The sequence below is a fragment of the Sminthopsis crassicaudata genome, chromosome 4 (assembly GCF_048593235.1).
Source record: "Sminthopsis crassicaudata isolate SCR6 chromosome 4, ASM4859323v1, whole genome shotgun sequence".
Taxonomy (NCBI): Eukaryota; Metazoa; Chordata; class Mammalia; order Dasyuromorphia; family Dasyuridae; genus Sminthopsis; species Sminthopsis crassicaudata.
Window position 1 is genome coordinate 30002939 of NC_133620.1, and position 12915 is coordinate 30015853.

Genomic DNA, 12915 nt, shown 5'->3' on the forward strand with positions numbered 1-12915 from the left:
GTGGCGGGCAATGCCTGGTGCACAGACTCAGTGCTGGGAAAGGAGAGGCAGCCTTGACTATCCCACCAAGGCCCAAAGGAGGCCCAGGCCCACAGCAAGCTCCAGACGACGAGCCAGGGGAGGTGAGGGGACCCTAAACATACAACTAATGAATGTCTGCGGCCTTGAATCATGAAGAAACAAGTCACAGGTTTTCTCTAACTTGGCCCTGGCCCAGGGGGGTCTCAGGAGTCTGCTCACCCCCCACTTTCTCGACACCCCTACCCCGCCCCCTCATTCTAGGTTGACGGGCTTCACCAGGATTAAAAATACACTTCAAAGACTTGTTGTCTTGGTACAGGGAGCACCAGTGATGGGTGGCAGCAGCTGTGGAGGAGGAGGGGAGGGGAGGAGGCCAGGCCAGGTGGGGGTGGGGCTGGCAAGGCAGCAAATCAGGAGTCTGCTCCATGATGAGCACCCAGAGTACAAGAGAGCCAGGACTTGCCTAGAAACGGAGGCAGGCCCAGCCCTCTCTGGGAGGACCCAGGGCTGGCACAGGGCAGCTCAGGGTGCCACAGCTGGCCTAGCCGGGGGAGGGGGGCTGAGAGCCTCCGCCGGTGCCCCTCGGGGTGCTGCCGCTGCTAGTGCTGGCAGGGTGGTGGTGGCGGTGGCAGCAGCAGCAGCAGCAGCAGCACCTGACTTCCTGGCTGCCTCTCGCACTGAGCTCAACCCAGACCTGCAATTAGAGCTCTGAGAGGCAAGCGGAGAAAATGGGGAGTGTTGCTAAGCAACCAAGGGCTGAGCAGCCAATGGGAGCTCAGACAGCCGTGGGCTCCCTCCTTGGGGGAGGACGGGCATCATCCGGATGCCTGGCAAGGCCCAGAATGGTAGGCCCGGCTCAGCTCCCAGAGGATGGCCCCCTCCCCAGCCCTGCCCACACCTGCCCTGGCTCAGCTGTGGGGGGAGGGGGATTCTGAGCCAACTGGGAGGCAGGGACTGCCAGCACCCTGACTGATGCCAACAAAAGACCTGAGCCCCTTGGGGACGGAGAGGGAGGGGAGGGGCTCAGGAGGACGTGTGTGTTTGGCAAATGCTTAGTCTGTGAGCCAGGTACTGTGTAAGCACCTTCTGAAACGGTGTCCCCGTGACCCTCCCCGACCTCGCCGGCTTGGTGCTGCTGATCGTCCCCATTTCCCAGCTGAGGAAGCTGAGACAGTCAGAGTCTGGGGCCTTGCCCCCAGGCCCGCGTCCTGTGCCCCACTCCGCCTGCTCCAGCCAGGCACTCACCTCTGGGCGTCAGGCTGCGAGATGGCGTTCACAATGGCCTCCACGCTGCTGTCGAAGAGCTCGGGGTCCCGGAGGGCACTGAAGGCGGCCTGGATCAGCCGCTCACAGTCCAGCAGCGGCACCTCCAGGGGCACCCAGCTGGAGAAGCACTTGAGCGCCTTCTGCTTGATGGCGCTGGGCAGGCTGGGCTGCTGCAACAGCTGCTCCAGCAGCGGGAAGATGGCCCGGCACTCCTGGGCCAGCATGGCACGCACCTGGCTCTTACGGTACTGGGGCAGCCGGCTGGTCTGGAACTCCTCGGGCAGCACAGTCAAGAGCTCCAGCAGGGCCAGGCAGCGGCCCTGCCCGTCACCAGGCGTGGCCTCGGCCTGGAACAGGCGCACCATGTCCGCCACAGCGCAGGGCCAGGCGTCGGGCATCATGCTGAGGGCCAGCGCGGCCAGCGCCACACACAGCCGCGTCAGCACAATCTTGGAGCCGCTGGCGAAGCGGCCAATGTGCGCCAGGAGCTGCGCCTTCAGGCTCTCATACTGGTCGGCGGGGATGTCGCTCCAGTAGCGGGAGATCTTGATGTGCAGGGCGCTGGCCCCGAAGTACTGGATCTCGGGCACCTTGTCGGGCTGTAACAGCTGCCAGCTGAAGTGCCAGGCCTGTGGGGAGACCTGGGCCTGCATCAGCCACTTCTGGGCCATGTTCTTGTTCTCGATGTTGGGGTCATAGTAAAGCTGGTGAAGGGCCTGGGAGGAGGAGAGAACAGGACACCAGAGGTTAGCACGGGGGGCCCAAGTCATCGAACTTCAGAACCCCCACATCCTCCCAGACGGTGAAGGCCAAGCTCCTCCCAACCCAGACATCTCGAGACCCTGGGTGCCTCCACAGCTTCCTTCTGGTTCCCCTTGTTGAGAGCCCCTCCCGGCCAGAAATTGCCCCTCAGAGGGATGGGACAGAAGCCGACTTTTAATGTTGCTGGGCCAGGAATTCCTAGTGAGGAAATTCCCTTAATGGGTGCAGGCTCCAGAGCTGCAGTGACCTGCCCAGGACCTCTCAGCCAGTGTGAGGCCCACCTGATCCTGCGCCTCCACTCTCCTGCCTGCCAGCCCCCCTCCCCGCACCGCTCAAGGCTCTGCCATCAGGGCCCAGCAGAGGCCCCTGAGCCCCCTCCCTGGGGCAGGCCATCAGATGGGGCCTCTCCCAGGATATCCCTCCCCCCCCCCCAGCCATCCTTCCCTGGCAGCCGGTCTGCCCACCAGGCCTCCACGCCAACAACCACTAGTGAAAGGGTGGTCGGCCGGGCCGGGACAAGACAGGGGGCTTCACGTGTCTTAGAACACTTGAGAACTGGAGGAGCCCAGAGGGATCATCTGATCTATTCCCCTCAGGCCCAGGGGGGAAAGGGAGCTGCCCACCATCTCAAGGCTCTAACGTGTAGAGGCAATAATCCAATCCAAGGGCTTTGGGCATCAAGCTGTCCCGGGACATGAGGGCTCTTGGGGAAGAAAACTGGACCACTGGACAGTTCCTGGCCCCTATCCCAAGGAACAAAGCACTGAGCAGACATGAGTCCTGGATTCCAATTCTGGTCCTGGGACTTAATCCCTGGGTGACCTTGGCCAGCGCCTGCTTCTTCCCCCCTGGAGGGAGGGTCTCAGGGCCCAACTTCTCCAATCCCCTGGTACTAGCCACAAGGTGAACCCTCAGGGGAGGTCAGGGCCCAGGGGAATGGTCTTCCCAGAAGCCCTAAAGTCTGACACCTGACAGCCCAAGCCCTGCAAATCAGGGGGGCTTTGGGACTAGCTGGCTGTCCCTCCCCTTCCGATTCCCTAATCCTAGCAGGGAGGTGTGTGGTGGGGAAGCCCAGAGCAGACAGAACCAGGGCCTAGAACTCAGTGAGCTCAGCTCTGGGATGGCGAGAGAACAGGGTGAGGGAAGGCAACTGACTCCCCTGCATCCTGGCCTGATGGACGACAGACCTCTCCCCCCCCCAAAAAAAAAAGGGGCATTACGTGGCCAGAATCTAGCCGAGCCACGGAGGCCTGAGAAAGGCTGGGGAGGTGGGAGGCCTAACTAGCAACCTCTTCCCCATGTGGGGCAGGCCCCAGCTCCCCCACCCTCATGCCAGTTTCGATGCCCAGCCCGCGGGGGCCCTATGGAGCTGCCTGGGACAATCCTGCCCGTCTCCTGGGCCTCCCCGGGACCCTCCTCTGAGCCCAGTCACCGGCTTCTCGTTCATCTGGCCCCTCGGTGCTGGCCAGGTCTGAAGCAGGCCTCCAGCCCCAGAAAGCTGCTACCGAGAACAAAGGGGCCGGCCCGGGAGTCCTGGGGGCCCGAGGGACCAGGACGGGGCCTTCCTTCACTCTTCCTCTTCAGGAAGCCTCAGGAGAGGAGAACTCCAGAAGCAGCCGCCGGGTGCCGGCAGGGAGGGACCCATGAGGGGGCACAGGGCTGGGACCCTCTCCCAGCACCCTCGCACTCCCCCTCAGAGCTGCCCAGCCTCAGTTTACACTAGGAAAGGCCTGGGCCTGGGCACCCTCGTTCTCCAGAAGGGGGGGTGGAAGAGGGGACACAAAGCCAGTCCTAAGCCCCCCAGGCTGGAACACAAGGGCTTCTAGGAGGGCTCTGTGAGGCTGAGGGTCCCAGAATCATCCCATCTGGCCCCAAAATGGGGGGGTCCGTCCCTCCTGAGGGCCCGGCTGACCCTGGGGCTACTGAGCGGGGTGCAGGGCGGGCCTGGCCTCGTGCTCCTGACCCATCGTGCCCACCCCGGCCCGGATGAGCCCCCCAGCCCGGACGGTGCGGGCAGCAGCGACCTCGGCGGGGGCGCCAGGCCGGGCTGACCAGCTGCACTTGCACCGCGCTCCAGGGCGGCCGGCTGCCAGCTCCGGGGTCGGGGCCGGGCTGCCCAGCCCGCTAGGGCTCCCGGCTCGCGACCTCGGTGGCTGTGAGCGCTCCGGGCCGCCCGCACCAGTGTGCCCACAGTGCCCAGCCGCCCCCCGCCGTGCCCTCCTTGCCAGGCGCAGCCCCTGGGCACCGGCGCCGGGCCACGTGCCCCGACTCACCTTCTCCACGTTCTCCACGGTGAAGTCCAGCGGCGGGGGCTGCTGCACGCTGGGGCCGGGGCCCGGGCCCGGGGGCGGCTCCTCCCGCCGCTCCATCTCCGGCAGGCGGGGCGGGGCGTCTACACCAGCTGCCGGCCGGCCGTCTACACCGCGTCTACACCCCTCTGGGCGCCCGGAGGCGGGGCCAGAGCGGGCATGGCGGGGGCGCGCACGGTGCGGGCGGGGGCGGGGAGGGGACCGGGGCCGGGACCGGGGCGCCTCCTCCGCCGCCGCCGCCGCCGCCGCCGCCGCCTCCTCTGGGCTGCCCTCCGGGCTGCCGCCTCCTCCGGGCCGGGCTGCCGCTCCTCGGGCTCCGCGCCCGCCGCCCCCCACCGCCCGCTGCGCTGCGCTCCGCTCCCTCCGCCCCCCGGCCCTCCGTCCGTCCGCCCCCTCCCGCCCTCCCTCCCGCGTCCTTTTGGACTCTCGGCCAGGCCGGCCGGGCGGGCGCCCCGGAGGAGGGAGGCCCGGGGTCCTCGTGCTAAGGCTGTCCCTGCTGCGCCGGGGCCGAGGAGACCCTCCGAGGAGGCATCGGGTAGGACGCCCCTGCCTTTCTAGGACCTCGCCCCGGGAGCTCCTGGGAAATGTAGTCTAGAGGGCGGGCGCGCGGCTGAGGCGGAATGGGAGAAGCGAGGGGCTGGGCCACGGCGGGGGTGTAGCTGAGGAGGGGAAGAGGGAGGAGTCGGGACCCGTCTAGGAGAGACTGGGGAAGAGGGATCGGGGTCTGGGCCAAGGGATGGGCGGAGCGAGGAGAACGGAGGAGGAGGAAGAGGAGAAGGAGGAGGAAGGACCGAGGTCGGGATGACTGCTCTCACCCCTCCCCAGGCACCCCCGCCTCCCTCGGTCAGGCAGCCCTCCTCACCGCCAGATGCCAAAGTAAGAAGTGGCCGGACTCAATTTCCCTGTTGCAGAGAGTTCCCCGCTGCAGGGGACGGAGGCAGCCGCCAGGGCCCGATGGCCCCACGGGGCGGGGGCAGGGGCAGCTCCCCTGCGCGAGCGCTTGGGGAGATGCAGCAGCAGGGATCGGAGCCAGAACCGGCGGCGGCCGTCCTGGGGTCCTGGGAAACTGAGGTGGGCGGGAGCCTCCCTGCGAGGCCGCAGCACTGGGGCAAGCGCTGCCCACGGGCCGTGTGATCGGTGTGGGAGACACAGCCACCAATAGCTCTGTCCTCTGCAGACACACACTCTGCCCGAGGAGCCGGCCCAGCGGACACAGGAGACGTGCACGCGAAACGAGTAACCGAGACAAAACTCGACAGAAGAAACACACGATCTTCTTGTAAAAGATGGATCTGAAGGCAGCGTGAGGAGCCTGGGACATCAGACTAGAAGAGATGTGCTCCAGGGATGAGGGACGGGAGGGGAGACTCTTATCTGAAGAGCACGGGAGGTCCGGCTCATTGATATTAGCGGAGGAAGCTACAGGCAGCCGGAAAGCAGGAAGCCCGGGGTTGAAGGTCTTTAAAAGCCGACCAGAATATCCTCTAAGTGACAGTTGTGAGGGAGGCTGAAAAGTCGGTTTCCGCAGTGTGGCAGACTTTGAGACAGCGTGGCCCAGTGGGTAGCGCTGAGCAAAAGGTCTTCCGAATGAGAGAGGCTTCCACAGAGCAACTCAGTGATCAGCAGAAGCCTCGAGCAAACAAGAAATTGGGGGGGGGGCTGGGAAGGCGAGGGAGATGTAGCCAATCAGAAAGAATCTTGTATTAAGATAATGACCCATCCAGCCTAAACTAATTGGGGTCAATGACCTGACTAGACCAATCACTGCTTGGACTGCTTACTAGGCTAATTGAATATTAAACACCATACCCCATTGGAGGAGCTTTCCGCCATTTTAAAAATGGGATGTATGAGGAGTGGGGAAGAACACATTTTATACACATTAAGGGGAAACACATAGTGGGCATATCAGAAAGATTATAACCCAGAAGAAATGGACTAATCCATTCTTTGAAGGGAGGGCTGCACCACACTAGCAAGTACAGTTTCTCCCACTTCTGTGCTCCCTCTTCCCAATGAGGAATGGGGGCCACAACATTAAGACAACTTCTTAAGATTCTTCTTTAATAAACTTTCCTTGATATCTGATTTTCAGTGTCAAGAGTGTTATTTCTAGCACCCGTGAGGAGGAACCACTGGACTTTATTAAGTGAGGAAGGCGTCCTTAGATTAGGAAGAGAAATTTGTCAGCTAAGTGGGAAAAGAGACCAGCCATCAGTTTATTGGAATAGTTCAAGTATAACAAGATAAACGCCTGCATCAGAATGGGAGCAGTGTCAGAGCAAAGAAGAGGGAACATGGGAAAAACGGAATGAAATGATGAAGGACAGGCCTTGGGAACAGCTTGAATGGGGGATGGGGAGATATTGAAGAATTGAAAAGAATACCTAGGAATGCCTGCCATCTAGGGGAGGGGGTGGAGGGAAGTAGGGGAAAATTCAGAACAGAAGGGAGTATAAGGGATAATGTTGTAAAAAAAAGTTATAATTATAAAATTAATTTTAAAAATTAAGAAAAGAAAAGAATACCTAAGTTTCAAGCCTTAGAGACTGGGTGTAAGTTGATTATGTTGGGATGATATCAAAATAATAAAAATAAAATTAAGGAGAAAGAGGAAAGAGGAGTGCTCTGGAAGAAGGGGGAAGGGATAGGGAATGGAAAGAGAAAAACTCTATTTTGTGGGATTCTGGTTTTTAATCTGTATTTCCTTCTACCAATTCCAGTCTTTATAACTCTGAATATGAATGGGTTGAATTCACCTATAAAATGGAAGTGGATAGCAGAATGGATTAAAAACCAGAATCCCACAACATATTGTTTACAAGAAACACACTTGATTCAAAGAGACAAAGAGTAAAGGTAAAGGTTGGAACAGAATCAATTATGCTTCAGCTTAAGTAAAAAAAAAAAAAAAAGAAAAAAAAAAGAAAGAAAGAAAACCCAAAAAACACAGAGTAGTAGTCATGAAGTACCATGGTAAAGTGGTAAATATGAAATAGATTCTGGAGAGCAGTAGATTTGTATGAGAATTGAATTGGGATTTAGTTTCCACAAAGTTATGAAAACTGGAAAAATAAAGAGAAATGAAACTTAAATTAGAAAATTGAAACCTAAAAATAGGAGTCTGGGACCCAGAACAAGGAATGTAATTGGCGTAGGGATTTTAAATTTGAAAAAGAATCCTCTGGATTTTGTCCCCTTCCCCTTCTCTGGTTCCTTCACATGTTGTCTTTTTCCATCTGAGTGTAAGGCCCTTGAGGACAGGGACTAGCTTTCTTTTTGCTTGTATTTGTATTCTGAGGCTTTGTTTGGTACATAATAAAAAGATGTAATCAAGGGTGATGAATTTAAAATAGAAGTGCTTCAGGATAGGAAATAAAGGGCCTGCCTTTATGGTCTCTATACAGGTCTACTAGCCTGGATATCCACTCTTGCAAGTATGTAAAATAAAATCTTTCCCGCATTCATCAGTGAGTCATTGAAGTTCTTGGTAAAATATTTTGTTTCTTACGGTTGGGAAACCATAATTGGAAAAAGAATATTACATAAAAATTCACAACCTGGAGCAACTATGACAAAACATCCATCACTGGTTATTAAAGGTTTGCTATTTTATTATGTGAATAGCACACAGTTGTCAGTAAGGAAAGGGATTTTAACAATTAACAAGAGGAAAGACGAGTTTTCTAGTGGAACTCACAATTAATTAGGAAGAAAAAGCCATTAAAGGGAACACACCAAGAAATGGGAGAATGTCATTGATTAGCAGGCTAAATCCATAGAGAAGTATAGCAGAGTAACCTCAAAAGGGGGTTAGCAGGGGAAAGGGATTATACCATTGTCTGGCAGGCTAACCCTAAAAGAGATTTAGCTATAACAAGGAGAAAAACACCACGAGGCAGGAATCTCCCATAGCTAGTTCACAATTAACCAGGAGGAAGAAGTCATTGAAGGGAAGATGCTATAATGTGGGAAAAAGTGCCTTACAGACTTAGTTTTGAAAAGGAGTTAGCAAAGATCTATGCTTTTTTTCACTTCTCACCTAGATTCTTTTTTTTTTTTTTAATAATAGCTTTTTATTTTCCAAAGTACATGCACAGATAGTTTTCAACTTTCACCGACAAGAAACAAAATATCTTACCAAGAACTTCACTGACTCACTGATGAATGCAGGAAATATTTATTTTATATTCTAGGTGAGTGGACACACCTATGAAACCCAAAGACAGCCTTTTATTTCCTCTCCTGAAGCACAAATCCCTCCCCTGATTCCCCATTAATTGGATTTTCCAGAAGTTACAGGACATGAATCTCCATCCCTCCTTACATAGCCAGTCCCTGATCCCAAGGAGTTTACAGTCTAGAAGGGGGAAGGTAGCAGAGGAGAGCTAAGGGCAAAGAACAAAAGATTTTTTTCAAATCTCAGGACACAATCCCTGATTACAAAAGTCAGTTCCTACCCCCAAGGAGCTTACTTTTTTCTGGAGGAAGATAACCACCCTTGATTATTCCTTGATGTCCTTGTGGATTTCATTTTTCCAATTTAATTTTCATAACCGTGGAAACCAAATGCCTATTTATTTCTTACACACCCTTGCATTTTTTTTCTCCCTCCCTTCTCTCCTCCCTTTCCTAAAGGGCAAGTAATCTAATACAGATTAAACATATGCAATTCTTTTAAACATATTCCCACATTTATCCCAGTGTGCAAGAAAAATCACCTCAAAAAGGAAAAAACATGCAAGCAAACAAAAACAAAGGTGAAAATACTATATTGATGGGGCCAACTAGACGGTATAGTAGATGGAGTATTGGCCCTGAAGTCAGGAGCACCTGAATTCAAATGTGACCTCAGACAATGAACATTTCCTAGCCCTATGACTCCGGGCAAGACACTTAACCCCAGTTGCCTCACACCAAAAAATATACTACGTTGTGATCCAGTTTCAGTCCCCTCAGCCCTCTTTCTGGATGCCAATGATTCTCTCCATCAGAAGTTTATTGGAATTGCCCTGAATCACCTCATTGTTGAAAAGAACCAAGTCCATCTCAGTTGATCATGACATAATCTTGTTGTTGCTATCTACAATGTTCCCTTGAGTCTTCTCACTTCACTTAGCATTAGTTCACTGAAGTCTTTCTAGGCTTTTCTGAAATCAGCCTGCTGATCTTTTCTTATAGAACAATAATATTGCATTACATCATATGCCATAACTTATTCAGCCATTCCTCAACTGAGGGGCATCCAGGAGAGGACCTTTTTTAGGGAAAATATAACCTTGGGAGTTTGACACTATAACTTGGAAAGTCCTCTTAGGAGGAAAAGAAATAAAGGCAGGAACAAGGATGTATAATGAGATGTTGAGACTGCCTTAAAAGATAGTTTGGGTAACCTTGGTTCCCATCATAGTTTTGTTAAATATCCTAACAAGGCAGTCTGGGTACATTATGCTTTCTTAACTATAGTAATAAGGCAGTCTGGGAAACTAAGCTCCCATTAAGGTTGTACTAACCAGATATTCGTGGAAAACCTAAGTCTCCAGATGGGTAGTTTAGCATTTCCTGAAAAGGGGAGAGAATAAGCTGGCTTCAGAATTCACAAAATTACTAATATCAATACCAAATATATTACACCAAATAGTATAGCACCCAAATTCTTCAAGGAAAAATTAATTGAGTTATAGGAGGAAATACTAAAACTATATTAATGTGAAACCTCAACCTTCTCTTGACAGAACTAGATGACTCTAAGAAGAAAAAAAAAAAAAAAGAAAGAAAGAAGTTAAGGAGATGAATAGAATTTTAGAAATATTAGAAATGATAGGAAATGAATGAGAATAGGAAAAAATTGTTTTTTCTCAGTATTTCATGCCACCTTCACAAAAATTAACCCTATAAATTACATGTGTTTAACCTATATTAGATTGCTTCCTATCTTGAGGAGGGAAAAATTGGGAGGGAAAGAGAAAAATTTGGAATACAAGGTTTTGCAAAGGTGAATGTTAAAAAAATATGTTTGCATGTATTTGTTCAAATAAAATACTATTTAAACAATTAATCCTGTACTAAGGCATAATTATTAAATTAATCATATTAAATATATCTTCCAGATCATAATGCAATAAAATTTAATTAATTGAAAACTAAATAATCTAATCTTAAAGAAGAATGGGTCAAAGAATAAATTGTTGAAATAATAGTTTCATTAAAGAGAATTACAACAGTGAGACAACCAAAATTTATAAAGTGCAGCCAAAGTATCACTTAGTGGAAATTTGAATTGGGCATACAACTAAAAAAAAAAAAACTAGAAAAAAACAAATTTAAAATCCCCAATTAAACATGAAATTGGAAATCCTAAAAATTAAAGGAGATATTAATAAAATTGAAAGTAAGAAAATTATCGAATTAATAAATAAAGCTAGAAAATAGCTTTATAGGAGTAGGAGAACAATAAAATAGACAAAATATTGCTTAATTTTTTTAAAAGGAAGAAAACCAAATTAACAGCATCAAAAATGATAAAGATGATTTCACCACCAATTAACATGAAATTATAACAATTATTAGGACTGAATTTGCTCAATTATAAGCCAACAAATCTAACAATCTAAGTGAAATGGACAGATATTCATAAAAATATAAATTTCTCAGATTAACAGAAAAGGAAATAGAATACTTAACCTTATCTTAGAAAAAGAAATTGAACAAGCCATCAATGAGCTCCCTAAAAATAAATAAATAAATATAGATAGATAGATAGATAAATATCTATCTATATATATTTAGGACCAAACAGAGTCACAAGTAAATTCTACTAAACATTTAAAGAACAATTAATTCCAATACTACATAAACTAATTTTTAAAAATAGGCCAACAAGGAATCCTACCAAATATCTTTTATATAGTAATGATGGTTGGTGGGTTGTCCTTTGTTTTTGAAGAAGACAATGATATCAGGGAGATGATGCCATGTAAGTGAATTCTATTTAAGGAGGGCTGTGCAAGGTCACCTGACTCACTTTCCCCTCCAGAGCCATCTGGGTCCAGTGGCCAGACATAAATCAGGGCAATTGGAGATAGCCCCGGATGTAATGGGACATTGATCTTTTTAAGCTAAGGTCTTCAACAAGTCTCAGTTTGATTAAGGCCGCACCTATTCAGTGATTAAGGGTAGGTGGCAAGGTGGACTGGTATTACCACTATTATTCAACATTGAACTAGAAATGCTAGCTAAAGAAATGAGAAGAAAAATAAATGAAAGGAATTAGAATAGGCAATAAGGAAATAAAATTGTTATTCTTTGAAGATGATATGATGACATGCGTAAAAAGTCTAAAGAATTAAGTAAAAAAAAACTAGCAGAAATAATTTAAAACTTTAGCAGAGTGTCAAAATATAAAATAAACCCTCAAAAATTATCAACATTTCTATGTCTTACCAACAATATCCAGCAGGAAGAAAAAGACATTTCTCTTAAAATAACAATATAAAATTTACATGGGGGGGGGGGTCTATCTTTTAAGACAAACACAATGACAAAACACTTTTTATACAAATAAAGTCAGAATTTAACCATTGGAAAAACATGAATTGCTCACAGATAGGCCAATCCAATGTAATAAAAATGAGAATTTTACCTAAATTAATTTACTTATTCAGTGCCATACCAATCAAATTATCAGAAAATGATTTCACAGAGCTAGAAAAAATAATAACAAAATTTATCTGAAAAAATAAAAGGTCAAGAATATCAAGGGAATTAATTTTTAAAATGTGAAGAAAGGTAGCCTAGCCATACCAGATTTCAAAATATATTACAGAACTTATAATCATCAAAACAATCTGATAGTAGTTAAGAAATAGAGTGGTAGATCAATGGAATAGGTTAGGTACACAATTCACAATAAGAAATGACCATAGTAACCTAGTATCTGATAAACCCAAAGATCTAAGCTTCCCCCCCCCAGGCAATTCAGGTTAAGTGACTTACCCAAAGTCACACAGCTAGGAAGTGTTAAGTGGGGACAAAAATTGCTGGGAAAACTAGAAAGCAGTTTGGTAGAAAGAAGGTTCAGACCAACATATCACACCATACAACTAGATAAGGTCAAAATTGGTACATATTTTAGACTTAAAGGGGGATACAATAAGCAAATTAAGGGATCATGGAAAATCTTGCCTATCAGATTTATAGATAGAAGAAAAATTCATGACTAAACAAGAGAGAGATTTATAAGATGTAAGTGGATAATTTTGATTACATTAAATTAAAGGGTTTTTTACATAAATAAAACCAATGTTATCAAGATTAAAAGGAAAGCCAAAAATTGAAGACAAATTTTTACAGCATGTGTTTCTGATAAAGGTTTCATTTCTCAAACATATAGAGAACTAAGTCAGATTCATAATTTGATAATTCATAATTCAAAATCATATTCCCTAATTAATAAAATTCAAAGAATATGAAGTCTTCAGACAAAGAAATCAAAGCTCTCTATTGTTGTTCAGCCAATTTAGTCATGTCCAAGTCTTTGTGACCCTATTTTGTTGCG

General features: G+C 48.9%; 1 protein-coding gene across 2 annotated transcripts in view; it reads right to left on the reverse strand.

Moving 5' to 3' along the window:
- Nucleotides 1-4602, reverse strand: part of IPO13 (importin 13) — a 31570-nt gene extending 26968 nt beyond the window's left edge. Inside the window, exons 1-2 of one of the 2 annotated variants that reach the window (XR_012481889.1) lie at nt 4323-4556; nt 1267-2003 (exon numbers count right to left, since the gene is read on the reverse strand). Coding sequence is in view for 1 of the 2 variants with exons in the window: in XM_074266148.1 (XP_074122249.1) it covers nt 1267-2003; nt 4323-4418 (833 nt within the window). In the remaining variant the exon portion in view is untranslated. Of the gene's footprint in view, nt 1-1266; nt 2004-4322 lie in introns of both variants that reach the window. The other variant, XM_074266148.1, reaches the window with a different exon arrangement.
- Nucleotides 4603-12915: the final 8313 nt, after the last annotated feature.